We start from the raw sequence: 19,392 nt of genomic DNA, 5'->3' as shown, positions 1-19,392 counted from the left end.
AAACATGGCTGCCATACCACATCATTAAAACATTCTGTATAAGTAGTCGCTCATGTTGTTAAACTTTTGTGTCAATCGGATAAGCGGTTGCAGAGAAGACAGAGAAAATTAGCACGGACGTACAGACGGACAACCTGAAAACGTCATGCCTCCGGCAACTTCATCAGCGAAGGCATAAAATGTTTTTTAAAAATCATTTTCATTGGTTGCTCGTAGAAAGGGCAGCATGTAGAAAAGCCATTATAAATAACCGTTTGAATATTTGAATAACAGTTTGATTCAGAGGTTATAAATATGTGATAATATATTAAATCCTCCAGCGAGAAAAGTTTGATTCATGATGTTGCATTGATGGATTGACTGTCCTTGATCGCACGAGGACCCAACTGAGGTTACGGATGTACTGCTGTAGGTAATCTACTCAATTGCTTACAGGTTAAGGTTCATACTTTAGCTAAGGGAACTATGTTTTGAAGTTTACAATCTAAATTAAGTTGACTGTAGGATGTTGTGAAATTAACATCATTTACAGCAATCCTTATTATACTACCAGCTGGGATACCCGTTTTACGAACGGATGAAATGAGTAAGGAGTGATGCCACCTTTTGTTGCAAAATGCGCCACACTATAATATTCATAACTCGTGAAAACCTGTCCTTTTACCATGGAAGGTTTGATTAAGAATTCTGTTTACACAAAAGATATCCGTTGCCTCTGTTGAGATCCCTCTCTTTATTGTGCTTGAGGAACAGTCGCACCAGACGGGGAGGGTCAGAGATGGGGGAGCATGAACACGGAGGGTGTTGTATTAATTGCGAATGGAATTAACAGCTATCCATCGAACTTTAACACAAGTGTTCTCAACACCCTCCACCAAAAAGTGAGACTTAAAAATATTCAGTTCTCGTCTTTAAATATCTTCTTGACTAAAAAATCTCCGATTGTTCGCACCACCAGTGATCGCACGAGGTCACCAAAGTCGATGCTGCGGACATGGAGGTTTAGAGGTGGGGGAGAAATTTGTTAATGGAAAAAGGTCGCTCACATAAAAAGAAAAGAAAAAAACCCAGGCAGTGTATAAGCATGATCCTCGTTCGAGGGCTGAAGGCCAAAAGGCTGAGGCCGATACGTGCTCGGGCCATGAAACCCACCATATATCGACAAATATGCGATCATGCTTGCTTTACAATGAAGGGAAAACATAGGGAAGGCATGGCGATTGCAAAGACTGGACAACACTTACCGTAGCTGATGACTTCGGCTGACCGCAGCACAAAATTGGTGATCGTATTATTTAGTTAGGTTCTAATTGTGTTGTGGAGTCAGGCCAGCTGTCCAGCCAATGGGTGGAAGACACAGCTCGGTTAATTAGACATGCTGCCCTTCGCCTGTGTTATGTCTCATGTGATAGCTGATAGCCAATCAGATTGTTTATCAATAACAAAATAGGGAAAAGTGGCCTTTAAAGGTCCACAGAATTAGAAGAAATGTATATATATATATTTTTTTTTTGATGTGATCATATTGATTTTTAAGTAATAAACAGAGAACTGAATGAGGTTTAAATTCTAAAAAAATTTGAGTTGTTCCAGAATCCTTCGGGTACCATCCTTAAAAATTCCAGATAAACTGCCACGACGTGATCGATGGAGAGATTGTCAGCACGCAAGGGATAATGTGCGCTCAACTCAATTCAGACTCGTCAGAAAGTGAATTTGACGAATAACTTTCTCATCAAGAATCCCCAGATTACGACGATCGTCAAAATCATGATGTCGAAGGTGCTGTCAGATCGTACGTGTATTGACCCGAGGTCGAGATGACATCATGGGAAGGGTTGGGCCAATGGTGCGTAAAAGGTCACCAAATAAGATTAAAATCTTCCTTTCAAGAAATTTATTCAAGAGAAGAACAGCGATTAAGTGTTAAGTGAAGCCGAAGGCATATCGATTCATGAAACCAAACATGATGTTCTGATTCTGTGGACTTTTAAAGGCTGAGGTGGTGGATGAAAATATACCCTTACGGCAATCCCTGTGTTGGACTTTGTCTGTTTGCCAAATGTGGTAGTTGTCTGAAAGTGTGTGTGTGTGTGTGTGTGTGTGTGTGTGTGTGTGTGTGTGTGTGTGTGTGTGTGTGTGTGTGTGTGTGTGTGTGTGTGTGTGTGTGTGTGTGTGTCCGTCCGTCCGTCCGTCCGTCCGTCCGTCCGTCCGTCCGTGTGTCCAAGCCATCCCCGTTTTTATTTATTTATTTATTTTACAATTTTAGCTTTTGTCATCAAATTTTCAACAAACCCTTATAATGAGAATATGGTCAAAGGGAAAAGTCAGAGTTCGTACAAACAGGCCTTAATTAGCCCGTGTGCCGCTGCGAAGCAAGAGATGGACGGATTTTGCAATCGCTTCTGTTTCTTTATTTACCATTTCAGTTTTTGTCATGAATTTTTCAATAAACCTTTTATTTTGAGAATATGGAAAACACTAATTAATAAATGCTTAATATTATTTATTAATTTAATTTTCTTGGCTGCTGTTTTTTTTGTCATGTTTAATTTGAGTGCAAATCGGATGCGGACAGGCTTTGCATTTTGAGATACTTGGTCGTTCTTACTGTTTTGGTAAACATGTGTTCTGATCACTTATTAGTAGTTGCCATCCATTATCTCGTAAAAATGAGTCCTGTTTCTTACCACCATCAGACTGTCACCAATTTGTTTCGTTGTAGTCCAAAAGTGACGGCGGTGCTGATGAAATCCAGTGGTGGTTGAAGCCATCCAATCAAGAGAGTCCCACCCATCGCGTGTACCCTGGAGATGACACATACATGATGTACGACAGCGCGTTATGGCTGCTTCACACACGGCCAGAGCACGCAGGAGTGTACATCTGTGTTCGCGGGTATGGAAATGGGTGTGCAACATCTGTCTCTCAACTTCGCTTATTTTCTGTTGTCCAATGTTAATGATGTAATCATTCCCCCCCCCCGCACCCCCCCAAACCCGTGCAGGATGAAGAAATTGCTTCACTTTGTCTGTCTGTCTACAAACGCCAGTCTGTGATTTGTGATTGAGTAACAACTTGATTCCAATTGAATGTTTTATTTTGAACATGAATGGGAAAACAAACCTGTAGTTTAGCGGTACTTTGTCTCCGAATTTGACCCGATCGCGCATGTGCAGAGAGGAGTGAGACAATGTTGTACTTTTCTTGTCTGGCAATCAAACAAAATTGAAAATCATTCCAACCAGGAAACTTACTGTTTTCACGATGTCATAAAGGACACAAACAGGCGTGAAGAACTCGTGTAACGTGTTTAATAAGGTGGCGTAAAAGACACTGCATCAACTGCTGTGAACTTCTGAATTTTTATTTTCTACATTTAAAAATATTTATTCCATTTGAATTTAATTATAAACTTGACACTGCAGAACACAAGCCGCCTTTTTGGAAATTTCAAAACCCCCTCTGTTTAGCAGTACTTGGCCAAAATATGACGCCATTTTACGTCATCACGACCAATCAAATTTTCCGCTCACAAACCCTGCATATGTCCTTGTTTCTCATGACTGTGGTGGGGGTGGGGGGGGGGGTAAAGTGTTCTATGAACTCTCCAGTTTGCTTCTGTTTTTATTCATGAAACTCGGTTAAATGTTATGGTTAGGGTTAGGATTCATTTTAAAAGGGCTTGTTTCTTTTTTTTCAGAGGAAAAGTTCCGATTGAGTAAAGACTGAAACAAAAGATTGGATTTGTATACATAGTAACATAGGAGTGTAAATGTGTATGCATATGCAGGGCTTCCTCTGGGGTTTTGGGGTGGAGCCAAAACGTTCACCAAACTGATGAATAAATAAACAAACAAACAAACAAACAAGTCGGCGTTATTGAAGAGCTAATATGTCACTGTTTGAAAATACATTTGTCCGTCTGATGGTAAGTTGTTGGGGCTGCTGCTTCTGATTATCCCTCTTTTTCTTTTTCTTTTTGGATGAGATTTTTTTTTGTTTTTTTTACTCGATTACAAATGTCATTGCAACATCATCTTTTTAAGCCTGGTGTTGGCTTAACAATTAAGGTGGCTGGCATAACATTGTGGGGTCTTGAGATCAAACCCTTGTCATTCCGTTGAATTAATACCAGGTGGATTGACTCAGCCTGTCATCCTTCCGAGGTCAGCAAAATGAGTGGCAGCTTACTGGTAACGGGGTATTTTATCAGCGGCATATTCACGCACCTAGAAAGAGGAGGGGAAGGGAAGGCAGCAAGAGGGGAAGGGAAGGGAAGGGAAGACAGAGTAAGTGGCAGGGAAGGGGAAGGGAAGGCCACTTGAAGGGAATTTGATAGTAGCGTGAGGGTGAGGGGAAGGGAGAGGAAGGCAGGGTGAGGGGAAGGGAAGGCAGAGTGAGGGGAAGGGAGAGGACGGCAGAGTGAGGGGAGGGCAAGGCAGAGTGAGGGGAGGGCAAGGCAGGGTGAGGGGAGGGGAAGGCAGCGTGAGGTGAGGGGAAGGCAGCGTGAGGTGAGGGGAAGGCAGAGTGAGGGGAGGGAAGGCAGCTTGAGAGGAGGGAAAGGCAGGGTGAGGGGAAGGCAAGGTGAAGGGAAGGCAGGGTGAGGGAAGGGGAAGGCAGCATGAGGGGAGGGGAAGGCAGCGTGAGGGGAGGGAGGGCAGTGTGAGGGGAAGGGAGGGAAGGCAGCGTGAGGGGAGGGGAAGGCAGCGTGAGGGGAGGGGAAGGCAGCGTGAGGGGAGGGGAAGGCAGCGTGAGGGGAGGGGAGGGCGGCGTGAGGGGAGGGGAGGGCAGCGTGAGGGGAGGGGAAGGCAGTGTGAAGGGAGAGGAAGGCAGCGTGAGGGGAGGTGAAGGCAGCGTGAGGGGAGGTGGAAGGAAGGTAGCGTACTCAGGCTTTATCGGGGCTATTAAAATGCGCCCATACAGCACCGTATTCTTTTAACCGCCATGTTCTATATAAAACCGAGCAGTAGCATTTAAAAATAGGGGCGATACCGCTGGGCACTCACCTGGTAGAATAATGATACGGAAGAGGAAGTCAATGTGAGATGGAATCAGCAAAATGAACCAATGAACCAATGTTATAGCAAATACATATTTTGGGGGGCAACCTGCCCCCCCCACACAGACCCCCTTAGACCCCAATTTAAAAAAAATGCTTTTTTACACCCATGAACAACTTTGGTACATCATGGGTGATGAAGGTTGTGCTCACGTTTCATCGGAATTGCATGTGTATTGTGTAGTTTCTGAGAAGAAAAATCCTTCTTTGGTGGGGAACTCCTGTAGAGCAACCTCTTCAAGGCTGATATATGTATGTATGTGTATATATATATATATATATATATATATATATATATATATATATATATATATATATATATATATATATATATATATATTGTAATGTCATGAACAAACTTTGGTACATGCAGGGTGATGAAAGTTGTGGTAAAGTTTCATCAAAATTGTATGTATAGCTTCAGAGAAGAAATTGCTATTATTGACGGATGGACTGACTGACTGACTGACGACACACCATCCCATAAGCTCCCCAGAACTACGTTTCACGTGAGCTAAAAATTAAAACCCATGCTATCTACCTGACAAAGGCCTACCTGCATGCATACTCACACATGCAGCGAGCTTTGCATCCCTCCAGTTGGCTCACTCTGAATCGGATTTGTAAATGCTACACTTTGGGGAAGCCGTTTCAAATTTAAAACTATAGTCATTCCTTCACAGCCCCCCCCCCCCACCCTCCGGATACTCGTTTCTCCAACCACTTTGCATTCCATGCGAAACGTGCTCATGCACCGGCGGTATACTCTTCTTTTCACTCACACATGCACGGATTTCCCTCCACCTGCGCTGCACGGCATATCGCGCATGGCTATGGTGGCGCAGCACGTCCGCTCCCCCCATGCAGAAGCACATGGTTCATGAGATGGCCGCGGAACCTCCTCCACGGCGCCATGACACCATGGACCCTGGTGCAAATTCGGACCATGCACCAGGCACGCGTACACACCATGGAGAGTCATTTGTACCCAATTGTGTTCCACTTTCATGTGTGCCGTCTACGTATCTCTTCACTTGCAGCAACTACTGACTATTAATACTGTTGCGGGCCGGGGGGAGGTGGTGAGAACGACCGCTAGGTGGGGGAAGTTACATCGTCTCCCACCAGACTCCCGGAATTGTAGGCCGTCGCTCACGGATAATTCCGTGACGTGGCGGGTCGCTTAACCGACCGTGGACGCCAATACTTCGACCGCGTAGCGTAGGGTTTTTTTGTCTCAAACCAATTTACCTAATTAACCACGCGGTGTCGTCTATCGGGGAACCACGCCCTCAGTACGCCTTGCCCGAACCGGATCACTCTACCAACTACGGTAGAGTACCAACTACCAACTCCGGATCGGATGCAGCCGAGCGGAACTACCAAGGACGTACCAGCTAGAATGAACAGATTATCGGGGATAAAGACCCGGCTAAACTTAGATCCGAACCATGCTGGACCAATGATGGAAAAGACAAAAACGAAATGGGAACATTTCTATAATAATTTATTTTCAATAAAGTGAGGAAAAATATGTGGCACAGGAAACAGGTTTATTGGGTGTGTTATGCAGGGGAAAGAGAAAGTGTAATGCGACAATTTACAGCAACTTACAAAAGAAGACACAGAGCAGACTTACACGGGAATAAAACGGGCAAGATTTACAATGATCAAATAAAAACACTTATGCAGTTCTACTTAAAGACAGCGCCAAACACTCGGACGAAAAGAAACCCAGATGTTTGCAAAGGACCCCCGCAGCCAGAGAGGGAGGTGAGCTGAGATCGCAGTTCTCTCAGGTACCTGAACGTTGGAGGGAAGGGGCGCTCCATAGTGTCAATGGTTGTGCGGCTCGGTCCACGGCCGCTCGCGTGAAGACCATATCTGCGAAAGAGCCCGGGTCGAGTAGAGCGGAGTCCGAGGCGGGGATTAGGGTTTCCAGCTCACTCCCAAGACGACTCACTTTCCAGCTCACTCGCTCACCCTCTCAGCACAAATGCTCCGACTCTCTCAGCACTCAACAAACGAACCCTCCGACTCTCTCAGCTTCAACCAACGAGCCGTCCGACTCTCTCAGCCTCTACCCTGAGGATGGTGTCATAATCTATAGATCTCCCTCAGCAGGGAGCGGCCTTGGTGAAGCCGACGTCACTGTTCGCCCTGATTGGACGGGGCTTCCATGGGGCCACCCTTTCTGGGCGGGGTTTCAGCCATACCGGGAAGCCCGCCCACTCCACTCATGTTCGGACTCGCCAAAAAGTTACTACACAAAGATTCTGCCAAGCGAGTCGCCGGTTAGCGTCCGAGTAGACAGCGGGTGAACAGTGGTACGTTGTTGGAGGGGATATAAAGATTTATTGACCCGACTAAAAAAACATCGCAACGCACCCCAGTGTCTTCCCACTACACACAAGGAGGGGTTCTATCTACACATATACTGAACGGAATAACTGACTTCGGGACAACTGTATGTTTGTATGCATACGGTTCCGAGAACCGTAACAATATGTTGCAGCAACTATTAATATGTTTATATTCATATTTTGTAAAGAAAGCAGATCGCACAAAAACAGCGGAAAGAAAAAGGGCCTTTTCACTTGCCGCAACAAAAAAGTACCTCTTCGCTTGCAGCAACTGCCGACGTTTCCAATGATCTGGCATCAGATGGCCGGTTGCATTGAAAAGGCGTACGAATGAATATCTTTTAAAGAGGCTGCACGGATGTTGTTTTTCACAACACAGAAGCAAATGACACAATATCGGCGAGAGAGTGGCTGGCAGCTTGGTGCCAATAACTACATCGTCAGAGGTCGATAACAGAAAAACGACAACCACGCCATGTTGTACAGGACACAAATATTCAAGATATGGGCGGCGCGTTCTTTTCAATCCATGTCTAGATTTAATTATATCGGCATCCTCTTTTCCCTGCATTTCTCCATCTGATACTTATATCTATATTATTTTTCATTCCAAACCTCCATCTAATTATTATATCCAATCGTTCCCCTCAAATCCTGACACAGATCGGGGTTGGCCCCGCGCACACAATAGCAGAATCGAGCGAACGCGAGCACTGACTCTGTGGGCCATGGCGGATCCACGCGTACTGTGCGAAACATGGTCGATGGTGGGCAGACCCGTGCTTAGCTCGTGACACCTTATTATCGTACGGAGCAGGGCACGGATGGAACACAACACCGCGAACGTGATGGCAGATACGGGTGAACAACGCGCACGTGGCCACGTGTTCTGTGGCGGGTCCGCATGTACTGTACGCAACGTGCTCGATGGCAGGCAAACCTGTTCGCAGCCGTGATACCTTATCATCGCACAGAGCAAGGCACGAATGGCACGCATCTTGTTCTGGTCTGTGCATGGGTTTATCCTAACACCTTACCGTCGGTCCTCGCTGGCGGCCGCGGGTGGTCCCCACGGACGGCGGAAGTCTCCTCGCCTCTCCACCAAGCGAAGCCGAAATCATGCGGAGGCGTACTGTGCAGTTCGGATCGCTCGGGCCGCATGGTGCATCGCGGAGCAGGCATTGATCAGCGCTAATCGGGGATGCCCGGGCGGGCATGCAGGGCCGACTCGACCCTCGGCCAGTCGTCGGGGGCGCGGTCCGAGATGGATGGTATCCCAACAACATACTGGTAAACTTGTGATGCGCCATGTAATTGATGGTATCCCAACAACTTACTGATAAACTTGTATTGCGCCGTGTAATGGATGGTATCCCAACAACTTACTGGTAAACTTGTAATGTGCCCTGTAATTGATGGTATCCCAACAACATACTGGTAAACTTGTGATGTGCCTTGTAATTGATGGTATCCCAACAACATACTGGTAAACTCGTGATGTGCCTTGTAATTGATGGTATCCCAACAACATACTGGTAAACTTGTGATGTGCCTTGTAATTGATGGTATCCCAACAACATACTGGTAAACTTGTGATGTGCCTTGTAATTGATGGTATCCCAACAACATACTGGTAAACTTGTGATGTGCCTTGTAATTGATGGTATCCCAACAACATACTGGTAAACTCGTGATGTGCCTTGTAATTGATGGTATCCCAACAACATACTGGTAAACTTGTGATGCGCCATGTAATGGATGGTATCCCAACAACTTACTGGTAAACTTGTAATGTGCCCTGTAATTGATGGTATCCCAACAACATACTGGTAAACTTGTGATGTGCCTTGTAATTGATGGTATCCCAACAACATACTGGTAAACTTGTGATGTGCCCTGTAATTGATGGTATCCCAACAACATACTGGTAAACTCGTGATGTGCCTTGTAATTGATGGTATCCCAACAACATACTGGTAAACTTGTGATGTGCCTTGTAATTGATGGTATCCCAACAACATACTGGTAAACTCGTGATGTGCCTTGTAATTGATGGTATCCCAACAACATACTGGTAAACTTGTGATGCGCCATGTAATGGATGGTATCCCAACAACATACTGGTAAACTTGTGATGTGCCTTGTAATTGATGGTATCCCAATGATTTGTAGAGCTGCTGTTAATTGGCATTGGATGGGAATGTGCCCATTGTCTGTCGCATCACAATGAGCTTCCTGTTTTCATGTTTGGACTTCCAAGTTTACCTCATTTCTAATGAAGGAGTTTTACTCTTTATTGCAACATTATCATTGGGCACGAGCAACAACCATTATGGAAGAATTATTTCAGCAGCTGGGAGTTTGTGAACAACTTTAAATAGTTGAGATGATTCGGGATTGCCTTATTGATCCAAACTCCTCTTGTCATCTGTATTACTAAGCTCTGCCTGAGAAAACATGGCTTAACAGGTATTGAAACCAGAAGTTTGTGAGCTTAAGGGGACAACCACATGAGGTAATCGATTTTCTTCTGTTTTTGTTTTTGTTTTGCCAGGAAACAGAGTGTGTGTCACGTGTTAAAAGTGTGGCGACCCGATACAAGCTCGTGCTACCATTCTGAGTCGAGTTACAGTTTTACAGCAAACATCGGAAGTTCGAAGACCATTCGCTGTCCAGCATTGAACCACTTACAAAGCAATGTCACAATTAACTGGTTCAAGGTTTGTGTAACTGTTCGGATCACTGTTGCTTCTGCCCTCATTCTCCATCGACCATGCTGTTTGTTCATGCTTGTGACAGCTTCTTTGTTTTGTCCTCCTAACTTAAAAGATCTTTTGTATTTCAGGCAATCCAACGATAGCATTGTTGCATGGACAGTCCTGGCTAACGCCAAACTGCCCAGCTAGGAATGGGTTAACTCACGAGTACGAGACAATTGAGTTAGAAGCCAACATGAGTGGATCGTTGCCTGCTTTATACGATTTAAATATCCACAAAGGGACGAACTTTATCTTATGTATATCTCCTCCAGGGACGCCAATTAAATACAGAATTGGAGTCCCGCGCGCAGGTGATGGAACAAGATGACGGACACGTTCTTATAAATAAAATTATTTACGAAAAGAAATAATGACACGGGGAGTCGAGACAACAAAATTCGGAATCGATCTGCCACACAAAGACGACGTATAAGGAAGGGAAGGAATGACACAAACCTATTGTACAAGAATAACTGGAGCCCCTCTGGTGCCCACTCAATTCCTCACGTGTATCAAACAATGAGCAACAGGCAAGGATTTTGAGAGGTCTTTCAGCAGGCTCCGAACTGTTGGGATGTCGAGCCGAATCGCCCCAATGGGATGTTCCTGCTGCAGTCTCAACTCCACCACTCAAAGGCGCAACTGGCTCAAACAGGCCCTTTGCGCCTGCACTTCCCAATTTTTATCCCTCTACAAACCCTTCTGTGGAAACTGCACCCCCGCCCGGTGCATGGCTGCCTGTTGTTCCCGCGTTTGGCCGTTCACTCCACCCTCAGCGCTCCTCCTTCCTCGGGAGCCATTGCCACCAGCACGTGCTTCTTCAAGCCGGCATCATAGTTCTTAACCAAGCGGGCCACGCGGGAGGTTTGTGGGTCCGCGTGCGAAGCACTATTGAGTCCTGCACTCACTCGCCTCCCATCCATTCCTGAACTTGTCTGATAAAGAAGGTCCATACAAATTACGATCTCACCCTTTGCTCGTCTCTATCAAGAACAACACAGCCTTCCTCGCTACACATAAAACAGGGTGAATTTAACTTAACATATCCCTGTTTACAATGGAAGAATATATCCCAATAATCCACTCTGCTTTATTAAACCCAACTCTGATTCAGTGACCTTACTTTCCGAGTTCCAATTTTGTGAATGTTTGAGAAGCTCAGGGTCTGACTTTCAGTTCTGGCGACCTCAGCCACTGGATTTCCTTGCAGGTTTGATCCACTCTCATCATAAAGGCCTGTCGTACTCGGCAAAACTCTTTTCTCTTCCCCAGTAGCTATTCGGATGTTTTCAAACCTGGGGGACTTATCATCCGGCACCATCGCAACACCCAGCGGTGTTGTACAGGTATCCCCCGCTTAACGAACGTTTGCATAATGAAGGTTCGCTACAATTGTTTAATTTAGGACTATTCATCGTCTAAACAAGGTCTTCATTCTCGACAACGAAGGAGCTGTCACAGTGTCATGGTGATTGTGCAACGTCACGTGTGTGTGGCAATGATTGTTTTTCCACAGATTAACTTTTCAGTTGGGGGATTACCTTTACAGATGGCTTGCGGATAATTAACTTTTCAGAATGAAAGGGTTAAAAATAACTATGTCCTCCACTACTTGCTACTGCCTTCTGTATGGAAACTTGGACTTAACATTGTTTTGTATGTGTTACTGTCTCTGTTATTAGGTAAATAATAATGTTATAATGTCACTTGCAACTAAAACCATCGTTAACCAAGCATATGGCTTCGCTTTTAGACCGACACATGAATGTTAGGAAATGAAGTGCAATTTTCCCGTAAGAAACAAGTACAAAAGCCATAAAATGTCATCGCCCCCGTCGTTTTAGTAATTTTGCTGTGCGGAGGTAAAGGGCGAGCCCATACTTATGTACAACTAAAATGGCCGCCAGTCTACCAGTCGGCCATCTTTGATCAGATCACAAAATAAAGTGAGGAGCACGTGTCTGCCATCACGTGCTGTGCTTGTGCCAAGTTTGAACAAAATCGGACCGTGCATGTCTGAGAAATGGGTGAGGAAGTGTTCGACACTGATTTTTTTTTCTTCTTTCTTTTAACAACTAAAATGGCCGACTCTCTCCAATCGGCCATCTTGGATATGATGTCGAAAAAAAAAAATTGCCAAGTAGGAATAAAATTGGTCCATACATATCTGAGCTATGGTTGCGGATGTACGCACGCACGGACACGAAAATCGAGACCAAATCCATAAGCCCCCATTTCGGACTGAGTCCAACGGGGGCTTATAATGGTAAACGAGCTCCCACATAATGAAGGTTCATATAATGTTGGGTTTTAAAGGTACTTCACCCCTTCGCTAAGTGGGGGGTGGGGACACCTGCAATGCATTCCAGAGCATCGTCAGACTGCACACGTAAATTTTTTCTTTCTCTCAAATGTATCAACTTGTCATTTATTGTTAAACATTGTCGACAATAAGTATAATAAATTCAACAAACATGGTTACTTATGTTCAATATTTTAACAAATTTGAATATGAAATGGTGATTTGAGAAAGATTGGCATTGATTTAAATCAGATACCAGAACAGAGCAAGATGAAGCACTCATCCGTCAAGCCATCCGAAAGAGTGAAGTAAGCACTGGGGCGGAACGTCCACCATTTTAGTAAGCAACGTCTCCGCGGTGCTCCATGACCACTACGTTGCTGACGTGGCATGAATGGTGAAATCGAGGGTTTTTGGTTCGCGGGCGCCAGCAGTGACCACTATTTTCGTTGTGTCTGTCTGTCTGTCTGTTTGTGACTCTCTCCAGAGCATAGCTCCGCGACGTTTGATGCGATCTTGATGAAACTTGGACACAAGCTAGATATCATGGTCTAGTTGTGTCTTTTTGTATGAGGGGCGTCCCACTCCCCTTGTGGGAGGAGCCACGCCCACTTGAAGTTATTTTTTTCTCGATTTTTTTTTTCTCGCAATTTCATTTCCGAGAAGCTGTGCGTAATGTTCGTAAGTACAACGTATAAAAAATCCGATTTGATTTGGTCAATTTTGACTGAAGAGATAGGTTTTTACGGTAGGGCTTCCTCAAAAGCTTCCACTAACTCGATTGTACCTATCGTGGGTGGAATTGTTCGATAATGCCTGCGAACCATCGTCGCCTCCCGGCTAGTATTTATTTATTTTTTCCTTTTTAGTGCAAAGGACGGGAGGGAATTTTAAAGGCAGATTTTATTTTATTTTTTGCTAGTTGGTTTTCATTTGTAAATGAATGGGATTAAGTGCAGTCTGAGTGAAATGCTTTACTTGGGCAACATGATGGTGGAATCACTGGTGTTTTTGTCACAAGAAAGGAGTTAAAAAGGACAAAAATAAACTGATGAGGTTTAAACTGCAACGTGCACGTTCCTGGGACAGGGCTCACTTCTTTGATGTTCATTTCCTTTAGATTTAATGGCAATTATTTTTTTCTTGTAATTTTTTTTGAGGGGGAGGAGAGGAGGAGGAGATTGGGACCAGACTCCGTGCAGTGCGTTGGTGCTGCTGAAGCAGTCGCCTTGGTTATTGGGCACAATCCTGGACGGGTCACCACTCCGACGCAGTATACCAGCATGCTGGCACTCATTTTGCCAACCTCAGAAGGATGACAGGCCGAATTAACCCCACCTGGTATTAATTCAACAGCCGAGCGGGATTTGAACTCAGGACACTCGGATCCAAAGCCCACCCACCCTAACCATTAAGCCAACACCAGGAGGGGGAGGGATGGGTCCTCGCCTTTGGTTTGTATTTGTATTCAGACTTGTGGAGTTCATAGATTAGATCTGGTGCACACACACACATACACACACACACACACATACACACACATACACACACATACACACACACATACACACACGCACACACACATATATATACACACACACACACACACACATACATACACACACACACACACACACACACACACACACACACACACATGCCCACACGCACACACACATACACACACGCACACACACATACACACACACACACACACACACACACACATACATACACACTCACACACACATACACACACGCACACACACATACATACACACACACACACACACACACACACCAAAAAATATACACAGGACCAACAAAACTTTCAGTCTCTCCAGTTCATTCACATAATCAAGATAACATCTCTTCTCTCACATTCCTGACTCACACAATCTTGGCAAGCTCTTCTCTCTTCTGTCTTACATTTCCAAAATACCATCATGTACCACCATGCACATCACCACCATGTACCACCATGCACATCACCACCATGTACCACCATGCACATCACCATCAAGTACCACCATGTACATCACCATCATGTACCACCATGCACATCACCACCATGTACCACCATGCACATCACCACCATGTACCACCATGCACATCACCATCAAGTACCACCATGTACATCACCATCATGTACCACCATGCACATCACCATCATGTACCACCATGCACATCACCACCATGTACCACCATGCACATCACCACCATGTACCACCATGCACATCACCACCATGTACCACCATGCACATCACCACCATGTACCACCATGCACATCACCACCATGTACCACCATGCACATCACCACCATGTACCACCATGCACATCACCACCATGTACCACCATGCACATCACCACCATGTACCACCATGCACATCACCATCAAGTACCACCATGCACATCACCACCGTGTACCACCATGCACATCACCACCATGTACCACCATGCACATCACCACCGTGTACCACCATGCACATCACCACCATGTACCACCATGCACATCACCACCATGTACCACCATGCACATCACCATCAAGTACCACCATGTACATCACCATTATGTACCACCATGCACATCACCACCGTGTACCACCATGCACATCACCACCGTGTACCACCATGCACATCACCACCGTGTACCACCATGCACATCACCACCATGTACCACCATGCACATCACCACCATGTACCACCATGCACATCACCATCAAGTACCACCATGTACATCACCATTATGTACCACCATGCACATCACCACCGTGTACCACCATGCACATCACCACCGTGTACCACCATGCACATCACCACCATGTACCACCATGCACATCACCACCATATACCACTATGCACATCACCATCGTGTACCACCATATACCACTATGCACATCACCACCATATACCACCATGCACATCACCATCATGTACCACCATATACCACCATGCACATCACCACCGTGTACCACCATGCACATCACCACCATGTACCACCATGCACATCGTGACCATATCCCAGTATGCACATCACCACCATATACCACTATGCACATCACCACCATATACCACCATGCACATCACCACCATGTACCACCATATCCCACTATGCATATCACCACCATATACCACCATGCACATCACCATCATGTACCACCATGCACATCACCACTGTGTACCACTATGCACATCACCATCGTGTACCACTATATACCACTATGCACATCACCACCATATACCACCATGCACATCACCATCATGTACCACCATGCACATCACCACCATATACCACCATGCACATCACCATCATGTACCACCATATACCACCATGCACATCACCACCGTGTACCACCATGCACATCACCACCATGTACCACCATGCACATCACCACCATATACCACTATGCACATCACCACCATATACCACCATGCACATCACCACCATGTACCACCATATCCCACTATGCATATCACCACCATATACCACCATGCACATCACCATCATGTACCACCATGCACATCACCACCGTGTACCACCATGCACATCACCACCATGTACCACCATATCCCACTATGCACATCACCACCATATACCACCATGCACATCACCATCATGTACCACCATGCACATCACCACTGTGTACCACCATGCACCACCATATACCACCATGCACATCACCATCATGTACCACCATGCACATCACCACCATATACCACCATGCACATCACCATCATGTACCACCATATACCACCATGCACATCACCACCGTGTACCACCATATACCACTATGCACATCACCACCATATACCACCATGCACATCACCACCTTGTACCACCATGCACATCACCACCTTGTACCACCATGCACATCACCACCGTGTACCACCATGCACATCACCACCGTGTACCACCATGCACATCACCACCGTGTACCACCATGCACATCACCACCGTGTACCACCGTGCACATCACCACCGTGTACCACCATGCACATCACCACCGTGTACCACCATGCACATCACCACCGTGTACCACCATGCACATCACCACCGTGTACCACCATGCACATCATCACCGTGTACCACCATGCACATCACCACCGTGTACCACCATGCACATCATCACCGTGTACCACCATGCACATCACCACCGTGTACCACCACGCACATCACCACCAATCATTCACTTTAAATGTTTATCATTTTATTTACGACTAGCAGGGGTATCCATGCAAACCTCTCACCCTCTCATTGCTGTGTGAACCCGGTCTGTAAAATGATCTACAGATTGGATGTGCCCCCACACTCCGCTGGAGCTTCTCTCTGGGTTCACATCGTGTTCCCTTCCTACTCGTACGGCTCGGTGTCGCCTTTTCATTGTGTTGTACAAGGTCACTCCGAGGCTTAACCTCAAGAAGTCTGTGATGTGTATGTGGTCTTGATGAGCATTTCCCGTAATCATTCTTTCCCCTGGTCTGTTCCTCTTTCATGTAGGAATGCAGTTGACACGTTATTTGAACATATCATTCCAAACACAGCTTTGCTCAGAATGATTTGTTGAACATTCTTGCTCTCTGCCCAGTACCACATGTACATGCAGCTGACTGCATTAGTCTTTTTGTTCCCCATGGCAACCACCATATACTTATTTTATTTAAGTTGCCTTTTCCACAAAACATACCTTTCCAATAATGTGATATACAGTATATTGTTGATCTGTAACAATACGCAACACATCTATTGCACAAATCGTACGTCATGCTTATCTAAACAAATGCTGAGAAATAACTCATGCGACTAAACCCCTAATGATCATTCCCACAACAATACATATATCTATCGAGAGGCACAGCAAAAGAGAGGCACATTGTGCAATATATATTTTGATGAACAGGGTTGACCTTGCAATATTTGTTCTTTGCCTCCACACTACTTGATATTGAGGATTGCTCTTTATCCTCTACTCCCTCTTTATATTTAGGATGAGCAGGGGTGCCCAGCAATGCCGGGGTTCCTCATTCCGCATCTACCCCTCCCTCCTCCCATTCCTTCCCCTCCGTCATCCCACCCCTCCCTCCTCCCACACCACCCCTCCTCCTGAACTCCCACTTCACCCCCATCGCCCCCTCTCTCCAGACTTCCACAATTCCCCTTCCCCTGCCTTCTGTTATTAATGGAGGTTGGCTTTGGGGCTTCCCACTCTCTGGGAACGTGTACAGTGCAAAAATGCAAGTTATATCCCCAGCGAACTTGTAATACCCTCTGCCACCACCACCGGGTGGAACTACACCATACACATTAACATTGAGAATTTTTGTCAACCTTCCCTCCCGAACCCCCGAAACTACAAATGAAACCAAGTAGCCCATGTTCACCATGTGGTCGAACTTCTTCCATGTGCCATGAGTCTGTGGTTGATCAGTGCCCCAAGCGAGATAATCTTCTAGTCTTGGGGGATTTCAATGCATCGACTGGAACTGATAGGGATGGTTATGAGACATGTGTTGGTCCCCATGGGTCTGGAACTGTGAACCAGAATAGCAATAAGTTTCTTGACTTTGCAAGAAGTTATGGACGTAGGGTGGCTGGTTCATGGTTTCAGCGCCCACAAGCTCATCGCTGGACTTGGTATTCCAACGCCAGCAGTGTGGCAAAGGAGATTGACCATGTGCTCGTTGATGGTCGCTGGAGGATGATCCAGAACTGCAGGGTCCACTGGAGTGCTCAGTTACTCAATACCAACCACAGGCTTGTTGGAGCAACTCTGAAGTTGCAGCTTAAATCCGGGAGAATGGTACCATCCCAGCCAAGGCTGGATGTTGGCAAGCTCAAGGATGAGAGGGGAGCTGAGGAGTTTGTGAACAGGCCGAGTAGGGATTTCTGGGGTCTGGGTGCTTTGGGGAATCCTGAAGACAGTGGAGTGCCTTCAAAACCACCGTGCTTGATTTTGCCGGTGGATGTCTTGGAGCTCAATGTGGGGTGAAGATGAATTTTGTCTCTCAAGGGACACTGGTTACCATTGACCAGTCACAAGGCCAGGCTTAATGGCAGAGCTGAGCTGTTCAGGGAGCTGAGGCGTAAAACTGTACGTGTGCTGAGGGTGGATTAGGAGGCCTATGTGCGAGGAATCTGTGAGGGGGTAGAGCATCACCTGTGGTCAAGTGATTCTAGTCCTGTTTACAGAGGAATTCCCGCATTGTGTTCCTCCAATCCCATCCCTCAGTGTACAGCAGTTAGAGCGGAGGGTGGTAGGCTCTTGACAGAGGAGTCCGAAGTGAAGGCCCGCTGGGCCGATTACGTTTAGCAGCTGTACCAGGCTGACCCACCAGCTGTTGGATGTCACGGGTGTTACAATCCCTGTTGCTGACCCTCCAATCAACTGTCGTCCACCTTCGTTTGTGGAAACACAGGTTGCGGTGAACTGGTTTAAATGGGGTCAAGTTACTGGGATCTGTGGCATCCATGCTGAACTTCTCAAGGCTGGTGGAAATACTGTACTCATGTCGCTGCATGCAGTTCTGTGCTCTGCCTGGAACACAGGCATCATCCCAACTGACTGGAAGAGGGGCCTTGTTGTCCCTCTCTGGAAAGGGAAGGGTGATCGCCAAGACTGCAACAACTACCGAGGGGTGCACTGCTCTCAGTGCCGAGCAAGGTCTTTCCTCGGATAATTATTGGTGGGGTTCGCCACCATCTGCTTGAGCACCAGTGCCCAGAACAGTCGGGCTTTACACCAAAGAAGTCAACAATTGAGAGTTTTGGCAGGGGCTGCTTGCAGTCTATGTTGATCTCTGTAAAGTGTTTGATTCAGTGAATCGGGATGCTCTCTGGAGGATTCTTGGTCTTCGTGAGGTGCCACCAAAACTGATCGATCTGATGTCTGAACTCTACTCTGGTACTGA

At 46.1% G+C, this 19,392-nt stretch overlaps 1 protein-coding gene across 1 annotated transcript in view; it reads left to right on the top strand.

The window, feature by feature from the left end:
• Positions 1 to 19,392, top strand: part of LOC147019359 (interleukin-1 receptor accessory protein-like 1) — a 70,990-nt gene that overhangs the window by 30,752 nt on the left and 20,846 nt on the right. The window contains exons 5-6 of the mRNA XM_085899805.1: positions 2,726 to 2,898; positions 9,980 to 10,145. Coding sequence (XP_085755931.1) covers positions 2,726 to 2,898; positions 9,980 to 10,145 — 339 coding nt within the window. The remainder of the gene's footprint in view (positions 1 to 2,725; positions 2,899 to 9,979; positions 10,146 to 19,392) is intronic.

Source organism: Eptatretus burgeri, chromosome 10 (genome assembly GCF_056783735.1).
Source record: "Eptatretus burgeri isolate ZD-2024b chromosome 10, Ebu_testis_v1, whole genome shotgun sequence".
NCBI classification, from domain to species: Eukaryota; Metazoa; Chordata; class Myxini; order Myxiniformes; family Myxinidae; genus Eptatretus; species Eptatretus burgeri.
This window is presented reverse-complemented; position numbering and strand designations above follow the sequence as displayed.